Source organism: Lampetra planeri, chromosome 1, assembly GCF_965212315.1.
Source record: "Lampetra planeri chromosome 1, kcLamPlan1.2.h2, whole genome shotgun sequence".
In the NCBI taxonomy this organism is placed as follows: Eukaryota; Metazoa; Chordata; class Hyperoartia; order Petromyzontiformes; family Petromyzontidae; genus Lampetra; species Lampetra planeri.
The window spans coordinates 663611-684257 of NC_136107.1; the positions used below are offsets into that span (position 1 = coordinate 663611).

A 20647-nucleotide genomic window follows, 5' to 3' on the forward strand; every position below is an offset into this window, starting at 1 on the left:
TGGGGGGTGGGGGCGAGTGGGGGTGGTAGTGGTTGGGGGGGAGTGGGTGGTGGGGGGCTCCGAGCTCAGCGCGCGGGATGACGTCACCGGCAGGAGCCGCCGATTGCCGGTGACGTCACGGCGTGGCTCCGTGCCAGGCTAGGTGCACTTTCTTGGTTCTTTCGGTAAAGTCACGCAGAAGGGACGTTTCGGCCACAACGCAAGCAGCCAGGACGGCTGCTTGCGTTGTGGCCGAAACGTCGTGAGAATTGTTTTATTATGTTTTATTTTTATTATTTTGTTGCTTCCCTTCTGCGTGACTTTACCGAAAGAACCAAGAAGATGAATCCCTGCAGTCACGAAAGCTTTCAATCGAAATTTAGGTGCACTTTGTGGCCGCGTGGAGTGCGCTCGCAGATTCACCTGTTGCCACCACCACCACCCTCGTTGTCGACTTGCTCGCGTGCTCAGCCCCCCGCCCTTCGTTGTTGACGGCTGCCCCCAACTGCCCAGGGGTCTTCGGCAGCTCCGCTCAGCTCCACATCCCCCACATCCTCGTGTGCGCCACGGCAGCAGCGTGATGCACATCTGCTCAGCAACGTGCGACCACCCGCTCGCAATCCTTGCAGCGCCGCGCGGCTTTCCGAACCTCTGAGCGAAAACCTAATTCTCGAACATGACGGGCTTGCTGCCTTCACATATCCAGAGCAGCTGCGTCAGCCACGGTCTCTGGGGAGCAGAGCAGTCCCAGGAGATACGGATAATCGGGGCGACCGCCCCGGGCCCTGCGCTTTGGGGGGGGGGGGGCACTTGGACGTCATGGTGCTGGTTTAGTTTGAAGGCGTTGGCGGGGCCCGCAGTGGGATCTACCCCACACCCCCTACGGACGGCCCTGCTGGGGAGGTTTGGACCGCGTTCCCCATTGCAGCTGCATGGGACAGTCCTGAACCTCGCCCATTTCCTCTCGGCATCAGGAGGGGAGACGATGCCGTTTCCAACTGCAAGCAAGGATGACAATCTTTGCAACCTTCCATCAGCGAGCCGAGACCAGGCTGCTACTGTGACATCACAGAGCCATATGCAGTTACCGGTGACACAACCCTGGTCTGTACGAAGCCATGCTTTGTACGAGGCCCTGCTTTGTACGAGGCCCTGGTTTGCACGAAGCCATGCTTTGTACGCCAGAGGGAGTTGGGGGATTCTGTAGTGACCATAGAGAGAGGAAGAAAAAACCGGTTACGAGTTCTCACGGGTTGCGATGGGACGTCGGAATAAATAAACATCCACATTTCAAAGTTAATCATTTTTTTCATTTGACCAAATAAAGGAAAGACAATGTTAATATTCGAAAGCAATGTTTATTAAATAGGAAAATAATGAATAACTATTAATAAAGGAGCAAAAATCAACTGGCTTCGGTTGTTCACCACGTAATCCCGCAAGCCGACAATACACGTCAACCCTCAACCACTCTGTGGTCGAGGACTTTCCACAAAGCATCTCATGCCGCACGGCATCAGATTTAAAGTCGCGTCCAGACAAAATATCAATTGTAACATTTATATCGTGGATAAGATCTACACAATGGAACACAATTAATGTTTCTACTTTATGTTTTTGGTTCACCAACCGACCCCATCGAATAATAAATCATTTCCATCATGGCAAAATATACCTCTTCAGTTGAAATTGCATACGGTAATATCTAAACAGAACCTTTCCCCGTTTAGTAAACATTACACATTACACTCATCTCGGGTTTCCCAAATATTTTTGACATGGCGATACCTCAGACCTATATTTTGGCATCACTATGTCGTGGGCACGGCCACCTCGTCCAGCACGTCAGGGCAACGTGGAAGAGTAGACCAAATACACTACCTCCTCGAGCGCGAGGCCCTTCTACCAGCAGTCGCTTGGGGAAGCAACTGCAGGGCCACACCTTTAACCCTTGTTGTTTATGTCATCTGGCGACCCCGAACTCGAGCGTAGGAGGGTACAAGCCAGGGGCCAGGCCCTGCGTGCGGCGTTGCACAAGGGCGCGGATCGCTACTTACATATTTCACCGCGAGCTCCTAACGCGACCCCCGTCTGGGGCTTACAACCCAGCGCTTGAGGAAATTCTGTACTATGCAGACAATTGCATAAACCGGTATTCAAAGGCAACAGTATTTTAACAGAATAAAAGTGCTTTAAATTACTTTCACTTAATGCTAGCTTTACAAAAAGAAATTGTAACTTTTGCGGTATGAAACATGCGTTGGGCTAGAACAAATATGTTCACATGATTAAGTTAAAATGTAAACTAAATTCACTTTTAATCCTTGTTAATGATTTGGGTAATAAATGCAGAGAAGAAAAATGTAGATTAAGTACACGATTTCCAAGAACCGCGATGCCATGTAAAACGGAGGCCAATTCGTTTGTGCCGAATCACTCATCTGCTACGCACAACTCAGCTTCTCACTGCAGCAGCCACTGCCACCAAACGATTTGCACCGCCCACCGTCGCCGTTCATGCGAGCGACACATCCGGCAAGGTGCACAGAGCATGCAGAGTGGCTGAGAACACAATGTCAAGGTTCAAGGCAACCTATCATTCGACTACGTTTAGTTTACAATAAGATTGAGCAACGCAAGACTATGTTGTCACTCGTCTCAAAATGTCTCCTGGTGTTTTGGTACAAGATATTTAATCACTGCCACACCAGTCATTTCTGTAGGGGATTAAAAGCCAGCCAGAGGACTGGTGGTCAGCATAGGTGAGCATTAAACCGATGTGTGTCTCACCCAGGCTGTAAGTAAATGTCAGGATGTTTTGACGAGTGTCTTCGAAACACCGCCGCCAACGATCGTTGGGCAACAAGAGCGTGTAATTCCCGCCGCTCAGGTTTTCCCGATGTGCCGAATGATTGCTGCAATGGGTGGCGTGAAGACGACGGCCGCGTTATCCCTGCAGTTTCGAGACTTTGATGGCTGCGGCCGTGTGTATGTCCAGGAAGAACGGGCCCTCCTGGCCAGGCAGGAAGGTGGTCGGGATGAGGTTGTAGATCCCAGCTGGCAGCGACTCCAATTCCAGGTAACAAAATCCGCTCCTGGGGAGAGAGCGACGAAGGTTCCGTCACACAGCGACTCGTAAATTCATTTGAATGAGAGGTAAAATAAGAGATTCTCACGTGCACGATTTGATGCACGTGATCCTAAGAATACATTTTAATCGGTGGAATGAGTGCATCGCTACAGCATCGTGGGGGAGTTCCTTGCCTGTAATCTCCAGAGCCTTTCCTTGAGAACGCAGCTCCCGAGTCCCCCTCGGTGCTGACCACCACGAGCTCAAACCCCACGCTGTACTGCCTGCAACGGCAACGCCGCGCGTCACTTGTGGGAAGAAACAGCATTGCGCAGATTGCACGAGACACGGGATATGTAACGGGACATCTCTTTCTAAATGTACTTATTCTGTCACTGTTTACCGCTGCAGAGTTTGCATGCAACACCGGAATGTCTTGCAGTGTGTCAAGTCTGCGGCTGACCCCACTGACACAACAGGAGAGGAGCAACCTGGGGGGTAGGCACACACGTACTTGTACACACATCGTACACACACACACACGCCACGCGCACAAGCACCGTGTGCACCCACTACGTGCAGACACCACACACACATCAGCGCCAGAGCGCAGGTGGGACAGTGCTTGCGATGCCAGTGGCCTCCCAAGCAGGCCCTCAGGCGACGCACCCTGCAGCAGAGAGTCAAACCGAACTAAAAAACCAGAACTGGAAAGCAGCGTTAACCGCTTATTCTCGTGAACCGAAAAGCAAACACCGAACCCCGATAAAATGCCTCGCTTTGGAAACAAAACCAAGAAAAAGGGATTCAGGAACCGGTTTCAACCGTTTCAAAATATGAACGTCCCACTCCGTAGATGGGGTGTTAAAAGTGAAACAGGCCACAATCGCTCACTCTATGTTGCTGTTATTACCGATGATGCCAGCTACTTGTGCACTGAGCACGAGGTGGGAGAGACGGCAACACTGACCGGGGTTCGGGCAGCGATGTTCACAGAGACTCGCACAGACAGGCGGCAGGAATAGAGTTGACAATTTTGCAACTGGATACATTTCTCTGCAGTTAAGAGGACATTTTAATTTTAAGAGGTTAACTATAGTGTTATCGAAAACAATTATTGAACCAATATGCTATATCTTTACAGGTTTAAACTGGTTTGTAGCAAACGGTTAACTGGAAGTGAACTTTCAGGGATTGACTCGTAACCGGTCCAAGTTTTGGGTTAACGATAAACCGTCTACACCCGAAAATCAATCGATGCGACTCCCCGCGCACTTCAGTAGCATGACCGTTGCGATAACACGACGGCACCTGGACACGCTGCTGAATGGTGTGAATGTGACCTGTCCTGTCGGCATGCATAGCGTGGAGTGGGAACAAGGGACTACAAACTTGGGTCCTCGAATCTCCACGAGCAGTGGGCCCTTCTTGTCCACGCGCAGCTGGTACATGGGGTTACTCTTGTACGTGTCCCGATAGTTGGAGCAGCCGCCCGCCGAACTTCCCTCCCATTTCCCGGTGATCTACAAACACAAAATCACGATCCGCTTCTTCACATCGGCACCGCTTCCGCTGAACGCGTCCGGGAGAGGGCGGCTGCTGTGGGAGTGACGATCACCACCGGGGTGGTGACGTGGTCTCGGCGGCGGTGGTAGATGGGTTCGCGGTTCGAAACCGGCGACTGCCCCCGTTACCGTCGGTGTATTGACCGTAAAAACACGTGCCGCTCGCTTCACAGTGGACGTTAAAGGTCTCGTGTATGTATCTACGTGTGTATGTTGAACTTCTTTCACATCGTACGTAGCCAACCGTGCAAATCGGAGGTGCAAAACGTCACCGACTCGAGTAGCCCATCTGTGTGGCTGCTTCATGGTTCAATTTTGCCAATTGTGAAAAATTACACCGCAAATTATTTTAATTTGAATCTACATAGCAATCATCGCCCAACCCTCCTGGACAAACCTGGCAGGACCCTCCTGAAAAAGAATCATAAGGCTCACCAAGGCTTTCCTGGGTAAAATATATGGAATAAAGAAAGAAGCAATAATGCTGTGTGTGCACTGTAGTTGGCTTCCTCCAGCGAGGGGGGCGAGGGATCTGGGCTGAAAACGTCATCTCGAGGAGGTGGGCATGACTGCTGCCCCATCGTGCGACTCGCTGCTGAACAGGTGGCCAAACATTCAATGTGCACGGTCAGACAAATGAAAGAGACAGTGTGCGTAGATACATACCCGTTGATGTTTAGTGAATGGAAAAGGAATCTCCAAAAGGTTGAACTTGCCAGAGCCATACACCTGCAATGAAGAGATTGCAAATGCAGCCAATGAACATCAGGGGATGAACACTCGCGGGATTTACGGTCGAGAGCAAGGGCTCAAAGTCTACTTTTAATAGCGCACAGAGACGGACAGGCATTTACGAGCTGCCCGTAATAGACGTGGCCAATCTATCAATTTAATTTCCAAACACTTTAAAGTAAATTTACATTAAATTAGCTGACCACATCTGGTTCGGTCAGAATTTAAAATCCACGCGAGCACAATTCTGATAATCAGATCATCGTGAGCGAGGAATCTATTTAGCCCACCGCGTATTAAAGCAGCCGAGACAAATTCTATTGCACAGCTGAGCCAAATATATCAAAGACAGTGCAGCCTCAACATTGGGTCACACATTAATTAAATTTGCATTTCAAACATGTTTTACTTTTGAATGTAAAACACACACTTCATGAAATAAGCCACCCAATAAACATAATTCGGGTAAATTACCACCAATGCATTTTAGTTAATCAGATCCATGGAATGACCACTAATTTACAAATGGCAGATTTTAACGTTGCGAAACTTCCAGTGACAGAATGAATGAACTCGAATTGAAATTGCGCTCCATCACGTAACAAAACGTCTCACAGTGCACAACCTGCCCCCTATCGGCAGCTGTCCCTGTGCGGCACAAGGTCAGAGCGCCTGGCTCAAGGTCAGAGCACCTGGCTCAAGGTCAGAGCACCTGGCTCAGGGTCAGAGCGCCTGGCTCAAGGTCAGAGCACCTGGCTCAGGGTCAGAGCGCCTGGCTCAAGGTCAGAGCGCCTGGCTCAGGGTCAGAGCGCCTGGCTCAAGGTCAGAGCACCTGGCTCAGGGTCAGAGCGCCTGGCTCAAGGTCAGAGCACCTGGCTCAGGGTCAGAGCGCCTGGCTCAAGGTCAGAGCGCCTGGCTCAGGGTCAGAGCGCCTGGCTCAAGGTCAGAGCACCTGGCTCAGGGTCAGAGCGCCTGGCTCAAGGTCAGAGCGCCTGGCTCAAGGTCAGAGCGCCTGGCTCAAGGTCAGAGCGCCTGGCTCAGGGTCAGAGCGCCTGGCTCAAGGTCAGAGCGCCTGGCTCGGCGGTGGACCTTGGTCTGCCAGGAGCAAGGACAAAATTGCCATGCAAGTAATTGGTGGGTAACTTTTAAATATTTAGTTTTACAAATTAGAACCAAGATTGGCATTGTACGTTTTTGTGTTAGCTATGGTGTGGAAACAAAGAGAGCCTGGAGGAAACCCGTGCAGAACAGGCGGAGAACACAACCTCCACACAGAGAGTCGGGAATCAAACCCAGGTCCTTCTTGCCATGAGACGCGAGTGGGGTGCGATACGACGCGGGTGCGGTGCCCTCACCCGCAGCGTGTACTGGATGGTGTTGTGCTTCTCGTACTGCGACACCACGAGCGTGTACACTGTCTTGCCCGGGTCCTTGACGGTCAGCTTGGTCAGGTAGTGGGGGCTGTTAATGCGGATGCCGTCGATGTACGGCGCTGGGTCACCTGTCAAGAGTCAAAACGGCAGCGGGTTGTGAGGATACCTATGTACGCACGAAGCACAAACACGTGGGCAATTACGATGACTAACACACGGGCCAATGTATTACTTTGGGAAACAGGGCCGATGCTTACTGTGCGTCTCGGTAGAGTGGACAGAAACACGACAACCGCGTCGTGGGGAGTTGGGAGGGGATAAGCCTTCTAAGACCTTTCCAAGATAAGGCTTGCGATAAGACAGAAGGCAGCAGGTATGCCGAGGTCCAGTGTGGGTTGTTCCAGGATGGGGTCTACTCACTGGGGTAGTAGATCTTTTTGCCGTTGGTCTTGTAAACCAGGAGCGTGAAAAACACCTTGTTCTCCGCAAAGTCGTCCTGCAAAAGGACAGCGGAGGACAGCGCGAGAGACGGGCTGCACTGAGAACCCCGCGGGCGTGCGAACGCGGCCTGACCCGACGATAAAAGCCTTCGCGAGCCTCCCGAGCCTCCGTGGCAAGCACGGCAAGCTGGGGACCGCCGCGACGGGAGCTGCCCCCCCCCCCCCCCACCCGCCTCACCTTGTCGGTGATGTGCCGGGTGAGCAGCACCCACACGGCCGCAGCCCCTCCCTGGGGACACTGCACCTCCAGGCGGTACTGGGGGTTGTTGCCCAGGCTGTACGCGTCTCGCACGGGGCCCTTTTCCGAGCTCCACTGGCTGGAGGCACACGGGGGGCGAGGGGCAACTTTAGATGCAAAGCGGACGGTGAGCTGGGCTGTGCTGCATCTTCAGCATTTCTTCTCTCCAGTTCTTCCGCAGTTGAACTTTGGCGAGCACAAAGATATCCAGCAGGAGCGACTGCTCTGCCAATTGAATGACTGATGCTTCTACAAATTCAATTATAAAATAAGCGACCACGGGCTCTGCTCATGCCGACAGGATTTATCCCCCCGTTATTTTGTTCAACCACATACACGAGCTACATCTTTCATGTATTGTTGTTTTGAAAGCTATTTATCATTGTTTTTATTTGTTAAAATATTTCTACTGGATGCTCCCTCGAGATGGAACATTTCGTCTGCAAGAGGGTCCAGGCTGTCAATGTGACACACGCCAAGCAAACACACAATGACACCACACATACGAGCGTTTTAAATGTACAACTTGGTGTGTGCCTACCTGTGCAGACAGGTCGTCTCCGGGAAGATGGAAGGGTTCCAGCTGAGGTAGATCACATCGTAAAATGCGCAGGCAGCCTCCCAGTCAATCCAAAACACACCTGCCGTGGCACACGCAAACGGAGCACCATCACGCACGCTCACCGTGCTCACAGTGGAAGGCCACGGTAACCTTGGGTGACCGGCGCAGCCGATAGAATGCCACCAAGGCGGACCGGATTCTGGGAAACAGCCTCTAGGCCAGAGCAGTGATCAAGGAAGAAGCCATAGGCGTCTCTCCAAGCCTCAACAGAAGCTAAATCTGTCGACCCGGCATTCTCCATGTGTGCCATCTCAACAAAGAGGGGGCCTCTCACGCCGCGACAACAGTGAATTGCCTGGCCAGGTTCCAGCGCCAGCACGACATGGACGTGCCAGGCCGTCCAGGAACATCTCCCCAAGCGTGACAAACAAGATGCAAGATGCGACATCGCCGGACACACTACTGTGGCGCGGCAGCACCGTGCCAAACGCGGAGCGGCAACCTTCGTGAAGAGAGCGCTCGCGGACTCGCGCTACGCGCTCCCTGGCTTGTTACGGACTGTATCCATCGCTAAGACAATCGGTGACCCGCACATGTCCAATGTGTACAAGCCACCAGACCGTGAATGGCCTTCACCCGTGCTAACACTCCACCAGTGTTCATACATCAGCATTGTCATCTAAGCGTGTCAGGAATATACAACACCATCTTATCCATGAATTTGGCTTATTGTAGGTTACGGAAGGATTCCATCACAGCGACCTGAAATCCCCATGACCGTACCATCGTCTGTCTTCTGCGCTTTCTTTAGGTCGTAGTTCAAGGCCTTTTGTAGGCCCGGAGTCCAGTTCTTCTCGTCGCGCTCACTGTAGCGGCCCTTCCAGCGCAGGTGACTCCACGGGTTCTTCAGCTGCAGGAACTTCACGCCCTACTCACTCAAACACAAACATCCCCCGTATAGCCTTCGCAGACTTTTGGGGCATGTGTTGTTAGCAAGGCAGGAAAGAGCGCAAGTCACCGAGTAGGATCTTGAAGTTGTTTGGGGATTGCATTGGGAGCCAGTGGCACAATCAGCACACACACAGACAGACACGCATGTACCTGTGCCTCGCGAATGTCCAGCACTGCATATGCATGCGTGGGGACCAAGCCTCTCTGCTCCCCCTCTTCATCCGTCATCACTCCTGTGGCAATGGTGATGAGGACGTCCCCGTGGTGAAACCTACACGACATTCGCAGTTCACAAGCCACGTTCATCTACAGCCAGACAGCCCAGTGTGGCTAAGTGGTGTCAATTGCTCAATAGGCACCTTCAACAAACCGGCACGGCGCTGCATGCATAACTCGAGTTGCTTTTGAATACAATTTACAAAACGGAATTACTGCAAGAAGTGTTTTTTGTCATCGATGCAGAATTATCAGACTCTTAGTTTTCAATTGAAGTGGAGCGCTCAAGCACACAACTGCGATGGGCATATCCACGTTTGGCAGCGCTCCGCTCCGAAAGCAAGCAGAGGCAGCGGTGAGCAAACGGCGCGCTGTGCCGAGACCGCAGGCCGCACCGCTGATGGAGCATGTTGAAGGTGGCCTCCTTGTTGAAGAGCTGGTGCTCCGAGTGCATGGAGATGCGCTCCGGAATCCAGCCGGTCAGCGCATGCAGGTCGATGTTCTGTACAGGCGCACACAACGCCAACGTATTTTAATCCGACTGCGCATGAAACGCTGCGCATTGTAACGCGTTGCGCGGCATCTGCAGGTGAAGCGATCCCCCGCCCGAGTCCCAGTTGTCACCGTGGCCAAAGCCGCCGATGCCGCCACCCACCGCACCACCAACGCACGCTCCCCTCCACCAGATGGCGCAGCTGCTGCTACTGCTGCTGCTGCACAATAAACACGCAGCCACCTCCAAGACATCATCCCTCCATCTGCTCCGAGGTCACCGTGGGGACCACTTCAGTGCCCGTGTCAGCAATCGGGCCTCCCCTCTCCCCATCCCGCTCACGCATCCCACCCCCCAGCACAGACGTTTGTTCTACATCTATATATAATTACACAAATATGATAAAGAAGAATATTTGAAGGAAACAGATGGTTTTAATGCCAATTATAAAGATTTAGGCAACGAAGACTCGGACACCGCACCTCCGATTAGCACGTTTGGCTACGTACGGTGCGAAAGAAGTTCAACATGCATACTCACAGAATTGGAACCAGGGAAGTCGTAGCCTCCCATCACCTTCATATAGGCCTTCTCAATGAGCGAGACCCACAGCTCGTTGTGGTTGGTGGAGTAGGAGCACAGGAGCTCCCCGCGGTGATCCACCGGCAAGTAGTCGTCAATGATGACCTACACCAACACACACACACACAATCTGAATCTTCATTTATCCTGGAGGAATCCGATGAGCTACAAAGCTCTTTGTCACAGATGTCCAGGTGCTTCACGGAGGTTTCAAAACATCCGACGTGCGAGTCTGTTGCGCAGCGATTTTTTGAAAGAAACGTGACGGAACCGGAGCTCGTACCTTCCTGGCGACGCCGTTAATGTGCAGCTTGACCATGTACTTGCCGCAGGGATTGTACTCGGGCTCTCCTCGCTTGTTTTGGGGGAAGATGATGCTGTTCCAAGATAATCGGCAAAACAATCGGCACGCGCACATTGACGCAAATACAAGCCACATTTTACGTTCGTCAAACTTGTTAGTGGCACAATTCACAAGAGTGTGAAAGTGGACAGCTAAAATTCCAGGGCGGTGACATGGCCCAGCGCTAACGCCTTTTGTTGCAGAGCATTGCGGTTCTAATACGGGAGCTTACCCTGATTAATACTGCAGGTGTGTGCATGTATATATATATGATGAACAAGTATCCCTCACATTCTGTGTCTCCCAAACACGCATGAAGCCAAAAATGATTCTCTTGCCGAGGACATACACAGAAAAATGTCGCCATTCCCAATTCACAATATTTTTTCGAGAAGTAACATCCAATACAGACCATTGGGAGCCAATTTGATGTGGAAGAGTGACCCGCATTTTATTGGTAGAATTTTACGGAATACGGGTTCCCCATTGATTTACATCGAGAAGCGATGTCTAGGCATGACATCATCGACCCTTGAGCAGCACCTATGGCTTCCACACGGTGACATCACCCCACAGAGCCGGGGGACGACGTGATGACGTCATCACACTTAGCGCCGACTCCTCACACAACGCAGGATGACGTCACCCGCATCCCACAGCATGGAGCCGGGTTTGCACAGCCAAATGAGAAAAATTACTCGCAAATTTATTCGGGAAACGGATAGAAATTAATCGTCGCCCCCTACTGCAAAATCTTAGCAGTCTTGGTACTCAGTGAAGCTTTCTTAGGAAAACAAGCGCAATAATAACTATTTTAAGAGCTCTATATTCTGATTTGGGGAATATAAACGTACATCTTATTCATCATCAATAATCCAGAATGAACAACTTTTCAAGTATGTTTTTGAAGAATTTTGGCCCAAAAGGATTTCACTCATCACTGAGATCACCAGCATCCAGCCCTAGCACGTGCACATTTATACGAAGGTAATAACACACCTACATGGGAGGAAATGACAAATCGGCTGTTTGTAAAGGCTGCAGTCTTACAGGAGGACTTAGGACAAGGTCCTTGATATCCCTGCATCCCTTGCGAGCAGCGGTTCAGTGCGGTGTGCAAGTCCAATCTGAACGACGGAGTGCTGAGCGACCCAAGGGCGTCAAGGTCGCCACCTGCTGGCTTGCCAGGACACGGCAGCACAGCGAGTGTGCTCATTCCTACCCCCGAGGGCACTCCAGTTCCCACCGACATGTATAAACGCTCATTCATGGAGTTGGTCAATCATCCCAATACAGGACCACAGAATTCGGGCATTTGTTGGCACAGGTTCTGGTCGCATTCCCGTTTGTGGTCTCCCCACGCCTCGGTGCGGAACAGCTGTGCGCAGTACAGATTCCACGGCGGTTTGCGATGCCATTCGCACGAATGGTGCGATACGGAAACCACCCCAAAAAAACATTGTGATCATTAACCGAGTGCCCCTTTCACCTGGTTATCAGCTGCTTCTTGTAGCGGCGCTCGTAGGCTGCGCTGATGGCCAGAGACGCCACGAAGGAGCAGTCTGACACCACCGTCTGTCGGAGCGCGCGCGCACGCAGACGTGTAATACCATCACGATGTCGACCACACAGTGCACACAATGAGCTCGTGCCACGGATCGTACATTCATGTTCACCAGACCTGTGTGTGTGCAGTATCTAGAGCCATCGTTAGCATATTATAGTTTTTTTTAAAAATAACAAATGAATGCGGAAACTAATAAGTTGTGCTTTGATACTAGTAGCCGTATGAGGGCCCATCACGTGCAACATCTAACCAGCACTGGCATGAAGAATATAATGTCAGCGGATAATGCCTCCTTCATTTATCTGTCTCTACACATAAAAGTGAACGTATTTTTTCATGCAGCTCATGTCCCCACAGCCTTCGAGGAGTGCCGTAATTTCAGAAAATTGTTGAAAACTGACATTTATTGCAAAATAGATTTAACATGAGTAAAGCAGCACCTGCTAGCATATCATCAATCATAATGAGCACAGCAGAGATATAAGCAGAGAACACATTCCACAAGCCATCTGCAAGTCATTTAGGAAACATGCTACTTCATAACTATATAGCCGTTGAAGACACTGATTAGACTTGACAGATTAACCAGCCATCGAACAGGTGATGTGACGACTGCAAAACAATAACGCTGCCAGTTTTCTTGGAGGCTCAATCGTAACACATGGCAGCCACTTCTCCCATCAGCCCCATCCATTTTTACAAATCCACACCCACCCAATCACGAGCCCCGCCCAGCGGATGGGGCGCCCAGACTGATGCTGGTCCCGCCCACTGCTTCTAGAGACTGCCCACAACACAGGTAGCCCCACCCACCTGTCTTAGGCCCACCCACTACAAGTAGCCCCGCCCACCTGTCTTAGGCCCACCCACTACAAGTAGCCCCGCCCACCTGTCTTAGGCCCACCCACTACACAGGTAGCCCCGCCCAACTCTCTTAGGCCCACCCAGTAAACAGGTAGCCCCACCCACCTGTCACAGGCCCACCCACTACAGGTAGCCCCGCCCACCTGTCTTAGGCCCACCCACTACATGGGCAGCCCCGCACATTCTTAGGCCCACCCACTACAGGTAGCCCCGCCCACATCTCTTAGGCCCACCCACTATAGGTAGCCCCGCCCACATAACTTAGGCCCACCCACTACAGGCAGCCCTGTCCACCTCGCCTAGGCCCACCCACTACACAGGTAGCCCCACCCACCTCGCTTAGGCCCACCCACTACACAGGTGGCCCCACCCACCTCGCTTAGGCCCACCCACTACAGGTAGCCCCACCCACCTGTCTTAGGCCCACCCACTACAGGTAGCCCCGCCCACCATTATCAGTACAAGAAGCCATAAAATATTAAAATGGGGACTGTTTGGTGGCCTGATAACGAGGACCAGAGTCAAGCAGTACCTGCTTGATGCTGAAGCTTGAGATGGCGTAGATAACAGTGGGGTTGGTGCAGATATCTGATGGCCGCACCCATCGAGCAAACCTGTCCTTCTGCTTGGGAGCCAGTGCCAGCTTCCCGTGCTCATCACTGGGCAACAGCAGACAAGACGCAAAGCATTTGCAACTAGTTAGAGAAAACACAAGTGACGTATTCCACTTAATAGCTCATGTGCCACATACTGATTAAGAAGGAAACACGCTGATATCCAAAAAAACAAGGGCGATTATTAGCTTGAGACAAACAGAAAATGGCTTCACCGTTGCTTGGTTGCGTGTGGACAGAAATCAAAGGAACACCGACCTGAACGGTATCGGGAACGCAAAACGTTCCTTGAGATCCAATTCCAAGAAAGGCACGTACTTCAAGCCGTTGATGAGCGAAGTTGTCCTGCAAGAGAAAACACACGGATGCCCCGTCTGCACGCCGCTCCTCCACCGTGCAGCGCGAAAAAACGAATCTGCGACGTAAGAGTACCCAGAATTCACCTGAGCACCGTGATCTCCTCATCCCTGTACGACTCGGTCGCCGACGGCGGCGGGCCATGTGGCTTTGAGGGACCCCCAGGCCCCCGGCCGCCTCCGGGCCTCCCGGGACCCGCGGGCCCCCGGCCGCCCCCCTCATTGTTGAAGTCAAAGCCCAGGGGGGGCACCCGGCGGACGGGCTGCGAGGGGTACCGCTGCGCCCCGTCGCTCTCCGAGTGCACGGCCGCCACGTTCGAAGCGCCCTTGAGCTTCTCCGCCCTGAGCGCAAACAGCGGCCGGGCCGGTGGTGGTGCGGAGGTCAGCGCGACTGTGACTCGCACATTCCCTGATAAGTTCAACCAAAACCTTTAAATAGCCGGGCGGTGGTGGCGTACTCCTATTATCCAGCACTGTGCAGGTGAGGGTTGGTGGATCACACATGAAGGTGTGTTGAACTTATTTCGCACCGTACGTAGCCAATCGTGCTAATGGGAGGTGCGGGTGTATCGCCTTCTCCTGGCGAGCCAAGCGACGGAACCCTTCACACCCACGGGAGTTTTACAACGTTCGCGTGATCCTCCAACCCTGGATGCCTCCGCACAGTACTCGATTAGAGGCGTGTGCGCCACCACCGCCAATTGCACGAAATTATTAGGACTGGAAATCTTCCAACACCCACGATCAATAGCCACCTGCATGCATATCACGTGGAAAGGGGTGACTCATGGAGTTCTTGGCATTCAGGCTTGCTTATTTTCAGCAGCGGCAAGTAAAACAATAACTTAAAACTCTTGTGCCAAACAAGCACAGCTGATATGCAGGAGTGTGAACTCGTGCACAATCGGGATCGGCCCTCCTGCGTGCATTAATGAGTCACGAAGCATGCAGAGCTACATAGAGAACTTTTATCACAAAAGCAGAGACTGAATGGCAACAAGCATTCCTTTGCGACCGAGTGGCACCGGCATACCTCTCTTCAGCCTGTTCGGCTAGCTTGTTCAGTTTACTCTGTAGATCTTTATCTGCGGTGGCATTTTTCTAAAAAAAGAAAAGTCGCATTTCACAATTACAAACACTTCACTGGGTTTCAAATGCTATACTCTATACATATGACTTCCAGCACAAGAGAAAATAGCCATTGAACAGTATTGACTAGTGACAATTTAGCATTGCATTAAACAACCGATCAAATATTGCTTGGTTTAAATGGCTTTAAAGACCATGATCCACGAGGACACTTTTATGGAATTTTTTGCCAGCAACAGTCACCAACAAAAGTGACTGGCAACTGGGTGGGTAATGGAATCGAGTGACAGTTCTCTAAAATCAAAGAAGTGTTGGCTTAGCAATGATGGTCTACAAACTGAATTCATCTGTTGATTCAATATCTCAGAGGCACACTATGCCCATCATGGCCCACCTCACCATCACAGCATCTCACCACACAATCTCAACACCCCGCCACACCCTCACACATCTCACCACACCATCTCACCACACAGCCTCAACACCCCACCTCACCACACACATCTCACCGCACCATCTCACCACAGTCTCAACACCCCACCTCACCCTCACAGCATCTCACCACACCATCTCACCAGTCTCAACACTGATGTTGGTTATGAGCAGGAATCGAACTCAGTTCGCCAGGTTCGTAGTGCAACAGCATAACAGTCACGCTACCGCTCTCCACGCACACACAGACACGATGGGTTTCAGCCCTGAACTTTAGCCAGCCACAAGCAGATCCCCGAGGGCTCCGTGTTGATTTTATTTTTCTCCCCAAGAACGTTCCTACGTGGCTTCGGTTCTCAGTACATGGGGAAGTTGGCTCTCCAAGAAGAGGGAGCGACAACACTCTGGCAATGGGATCTGATGCAGGGAGGGTGAGGATTATGATAATAAATATCAAGGCCTAGCGCAAATTAAGTTCCAGGAGCGATATCCCTTCATTCAGTCGGTAAAGGTGTCGTAAGGATTTTACGCGTAAAAAATGGAACATTGAAAAAGTATCGGCGCCCATAGCTGATTGAGCCTCTGCTAGAAGGGAGAGGCAGGGCGAGGAGAGAGCGAGGGGCTTTGCAGGGCTCCGATGACCGAGAAGGACATCATCATCATCACCACGCCGGAGAGGAAGGTGGGGCACAAGAGAGAGCAACTCAGACTTGCCCTCTGACTTTGCGATTTCGAGGTCCCTGCATTGTTCTCTCTCCACCCGCTGCCAAAGTCTGTGCCCCATCTCGACAATGTAGGCTCGCGATCCGCACAGTGTAGGAACTTTGTTGTTCCGGCCGATATAACACATTTTTAAGAATTCATGTGCGTTACATAATGCATGGGGGCCTATCCCATTGTTTAGGTTCTGTAGCAAGTGTGTGGAAGGGAACAAGTCCCATTTCACAAAATTTAGGAGATTAGCGAGGTTGGCCATTGTCTTTGGATTAGTTGTTCATAGACGGCCAGAGGCACAGTGGCTCCGCAAGGTGAATACATTGGGGCAAACAGGAAAACCAGTCTGGGTATAAAGGGGTTACGTATGATTTCTAAGGATTTAAGAGGCGCAAGTAGCAGCTAGGTGGGGAGTGGATGTCATTGCGACGGATGGCAAAAGCCCCTCGAGAGAACAAACACCCTCAGCTCTGAATCCAGTCACCCAGAACAGGACACAGAATCCCCGTGAATCGGATTATCCGCGTAAAGCAGGAGGGCACCAAGGAGTGTGATGCCCCCTCCCGCAGTGGAGTGATTGGAAGGAGTGATTGGAAGTTGCCATCCAATTTGCCCACGAGGGTGGAGCTGCTTTGGGTAACGACATTATTGTGTTTTTGTTACGACAGGAAACGCTGCGGCAACCGTTGACGATGTCCATAGCCGGCAAAGGTTGCCCTAAAATTGCCCCAGTGGATCGTGGCCTGTACAGTACGAATAATAGTGACGCTGCCGGAGTGGAATGTTCGCAGTGGGCTCAGGTGCAAGGCGCTTCTCTCACCGTGTTGATGCACAGTTCCTTGGTCTTCTTGTAGAGGTCTGCCGCTTCCTCCTCATTGTTCTTCTCCTCCGCTTCGAACGCCTTTTTGCACAGGAAGTACGCTCGCTCCGTCGCCACCTGCTGGGCCGACTTCAGCTGCCCCCTCTGTCCTGAACTGGCCTGGACTGTCACACGACGAGCAACGGGTGACAACGATATACTGGTAGGAACCTCCTTGTTATACCAGCCCACAGGGGATTATTGTGTCCGTTCGTCGTGCAGGGAGGGGCTGGGTGGGGAGGAGAGGGTGGGGAGGGGCTGGGTGGGGAGGGTGGGGCTGGGTGGGGGGTGGGAGGGGTGGGGAGGGTGGGGCTGGGTGGGGCTGGGTGGGGAGGGGCTGGTCACCCCGTGGTGCCCTTATAAAACTCAACGTTTAACCTACTCACGCCGGCTTGTGCCCGCCCTCACAGTCGGCCATATTTGCGGAATACACCACGCCGCCGTTGACCCTGGCCATTGACCGAGCAACCCAACGTTCCTACCAGCTCCCTCCGCAGGAATGTGTAAACCATGTCACTGCCATCGGTGGCCAGTGCTTATGCCCAGCCTATGGGCGATGAAGGGTGTTTATTTTTTAGGTGTATAAGACGTGCAAAATAACATTACACAGAGTGTGCGAGGTATGTTATGGCAATGGCTGTAAGATCCGGCTGTAAGATCCGGCGGAAGGAATCCGTGGTGAGGTGCGGGGGGGGCATCAGCAGCGTTGGTCGCGTATTGCATTTTCGTGATTTTTAAAAAGTTAATCAACCATTCCTCATCTTGCCTTTCACATTTTAACACTATCCCGCCTCTCGACAACGTACGGCAATGTTTCAACGTGATATGTACAGTACCGTTGCCGTGTTGACACAGAAAATACAATGGCAACATGCTTCATTGCCATAATAAGCAGGAGCGTCGATCGATGAGCCTCTTGACCACAGGCCTGCTGTGGTTCACGAGTGCCCCTGGGGTCACATCAGCGAGGAGCTACTCACCCGTGGCCTGCAGCACTTCAACGCGGTCGAGGTACTCGTGCGCCTTCTCGGCCAAGCGCTCTGCCCGCGAGCCAGCCTGCAGGGCGTACAGCAGGGCCTGGGCAGCCTCCTGCCACACAACAACAACACACACACACACGTGTCATGTACAACACACGAGCAGCACCACGTATGCTCGCGCACACACGTGTCATGTACAACATACGAGCAGCCACACGTGTGCACGCGCACACACGTGTCATGTACAACACACGAGGAGCACCACGTGTGTCATGTACACAGTTCGAGTGCTTGATTATTTATGCCAAGCTCGGAAAACGATGAACGAGCTGACAGATACCAAAGGTGTACCGTGCTGTTCCCAGAGCGGGCCGATGACTTGGACGAAGCCTCTAAGGCCTACTCGTCCATGTGTTCTTGCGATGATTGTGGTTTTATGTGTCAACAAATAAGCGAGTCTTTAATGGAGCAACTGGTGAACCTGAAACTAAACTTTGTTTTGCCCGTACCAGGTAAGGCCCACAGAGCTATGAAGCTCTTTATCAGAAGGGACCTGGCACAACGAGAAGCGGCGTATCACGTGGACATCTGTAGCAGCCAAATACTCCAAGTATACAGCAGCAGGCGTCAGGGATCGGGATTGAACCCACGCCCACCTGCATACCAGGCGAGGTCGTTAACATCTCGTAAACACCGCCGACTGGATGCACCGAGCAGGTGCACCCACGCCGGTCTGGGATGATGACGAAGACAGTTTCATCTTATCGCTAAGTTGGAGAACAATTCATTCTAGTGTGTAGTGGTGGTGCTGTGTGTAGTGGTGGTAGTGGTGTGTGTAGTGGTGGTGGTAATGAGGCTGTGTGTAGTGGTGGTGCTGTGTGTAGTAGTGGTGGTAGTGGTGCTGTGTAGTGGTGGTGGTAGTGGTGTGTGTAGTGGTGTGTGTAGTGGTGGTGCTGTGTAGTAGTGGTGATGGTGGTGGTGATGGTGCTGTGTGTAGTGGTGGTGGTGCTGTGTGTAGTAGTGGTGGTAATGGGGCTGTGTGTGGTGGTGGTAATGGGGCTGTGTGTAGTGGTGGTGATGTGCTGTGTGTAGTAGTGGTGGTGGTAGTGGTGGTGGTGCTGTGTGTAGTGGTGGTGGTGCTGTGTGTAGTAGTGGTGGTGGTAATGAGGCTGTGTGTAGTGGTGGTGGTGATGGGGCTGTGTGTAGTGGTGGTGATGGGGCTATGTGTCGTGGTGGTGGTGATGGGGCTGTGTGTAGTGGTGGTGCTGTGTGTAGTGGTGGTGGTGGTGCTGTGTGTAGTGGTGGTGGTAGTGGTGCTGTGTGGAGTGTTAGTAGTGGTGGTAGTGGTGGTGGTAGTAGTTGTGGTGGTGCTGTGTGTAGTGGTGGTGGTTGTAGTAGTGGTAGTAGTGGTCGTGGTGCTGTGTGGAGTGGTAGTCGTGGTGTTAGTGGTAGTAGTAGTTGTGGTAGTGCTGTGTGTAGTAGTAGTGGTGTTAGTGGTGGTGTTAGTGTTAGTGGGTGAACGTGGCCGCGTGGCGCCGCCGCCGCCGCCACCTTGTAGAAGAAGACGGCCTCCCCGTACTCGCCGCCCTCGTCTCTGACCACGCCGAGGCGCGCGAACTTCACGGCGTCCTGCTCCAGCTTCGTCGCGTCCATTGCGGGGCCGACCGCGCTACCTCCTCAGCATCGACACGTGTCCGCTAAACAACAACAACAACACCGCCGCCGCCGCTGTAGTTGTTGGTGGTGGTGGCTCCCAGCGGAGGCCGAGCGCCACTGGCTGGGCTCGCGGTCACGTCCGGGGGCCCCGGGGGCGGGCGGCCGCGGCTTCAGTCGATTCCTCGACAAGGCATCGCAGCCCGCGGGTTGCGTCCGGCGAGCGCCGAGTTCAGATTCTCGGACGCCGGCGGAAAAGAGCTTCGTCGCTTTTCGGGTTTTACCTTCCCCACTGACGCTGCGGCGTCAACGTTCTGACGTCATCGCGCAGTGCGTCGTGACGTCACGGATGTTGACCGACGTGAGTTTTTTTTTTGTCGTTACTATAAAGAAAAACATCGTCGTCGACAATTACTTTCGTCTCGTCGGGAGCGTAAACTTTGTTTCAAATTCATTTTAATGTTTTGGTAAAAAAAAATTGTAATGTCATGACGACGTGAGACATTGTCATCGGATCGCGTGGCGCGGTGGCGTCACGCGATTGCGACATCGGTGCGTGGCGCCGTGACGTCACGCGGTTGCGACATCGGTGCGTGGCGCGGTGACGTCACGCGGACCGCGCCCCGTGATTGGTGGCGGGGCGCGTGGCCACTCGGTCGCTGTTGACTCGGAGACAGGTGAGGAGCTCCTCACCGCAAACTTCCACTCCTCACCACAGACTCTACTCACCACTCACAACTCACCACAAACTCTACTCACCACTCACAACTCACCACAAACTCTACTCACCACTCACCACAGACTCTACTCACCACTCACCACAGACTCTACTCACCACAGATTCTACTCACCACTCACCACAAACTCTACTCACCACAGACTCTACTCACCACTCACCACAAACTCTACTCACCA

At 52.4% G+C, this 20647-nt stretch overlaps 1 protein-coding gene across 4 annotated transcripts; it reads right to left on the reverse strand.

Moving 5' to 3' along the window:
* Window positions 1-1317: 1317 nt before the first annotated feature.
* LOC144720861 (calpain-7-like) lies at window positions 1318-20111 on the reverse strand. Of its 4 annotated transcripts, XR_013585827.1 has the most exons (22): window positions 19631-20111; window positions 18080-18188; window positions 17061-17224; window positions 15039-15106; window positions 14093-14347; window positions 13908-13994; window positions 13568-13694; window positions 12094-12179; window positions 10545-10638; window positions 10220-10366; window positions 9582-9688; window positions 9121-9241; window positions 8803-8947; window positions 7999-8098; window positions 7398-7536; window positions 7140-7215; window positions 6702-6847; window positions 5281-5343; window positions 4442-4572; window positions 3453-3540; window positions 3244-3333; window positions 2939-3074 (listed from the first exon to the last, which is right to left on the reverse strand). XR_013585827.1 is itself a non-coding variant. In XM_078597998.1 (21 exons), the coding sequence occupies exons 1-21, from the start codon at window positions 19730-19732 to the stop codon at window positions 2927-2929; spliced, it is 2712 nt and encodes a 903-aa protein (XP_078454124.1). In that variant the 5' UTR covers window positions 19733-20111; the 3' UTR covers window positions 1318-2926. The 4 variants fall into 4 exon arrangements, 3 of the variants coding, with proteins under 3 accessions (XP_078454124.1, XP_078454215.1, XP_078454345.1); XM_078597998.1 differs by having other exon boundaries at window positions 1318-3074; window positions 3244-3540; XM_078598089.1 differs by lacking the exon at window positions 3453-3540 and having other exon boundaries at window positions 1318-3074; window positions 19631-20098.
* Between the last annotated feature and the right edge of the window lie 536 nt (window positions 20112-20647).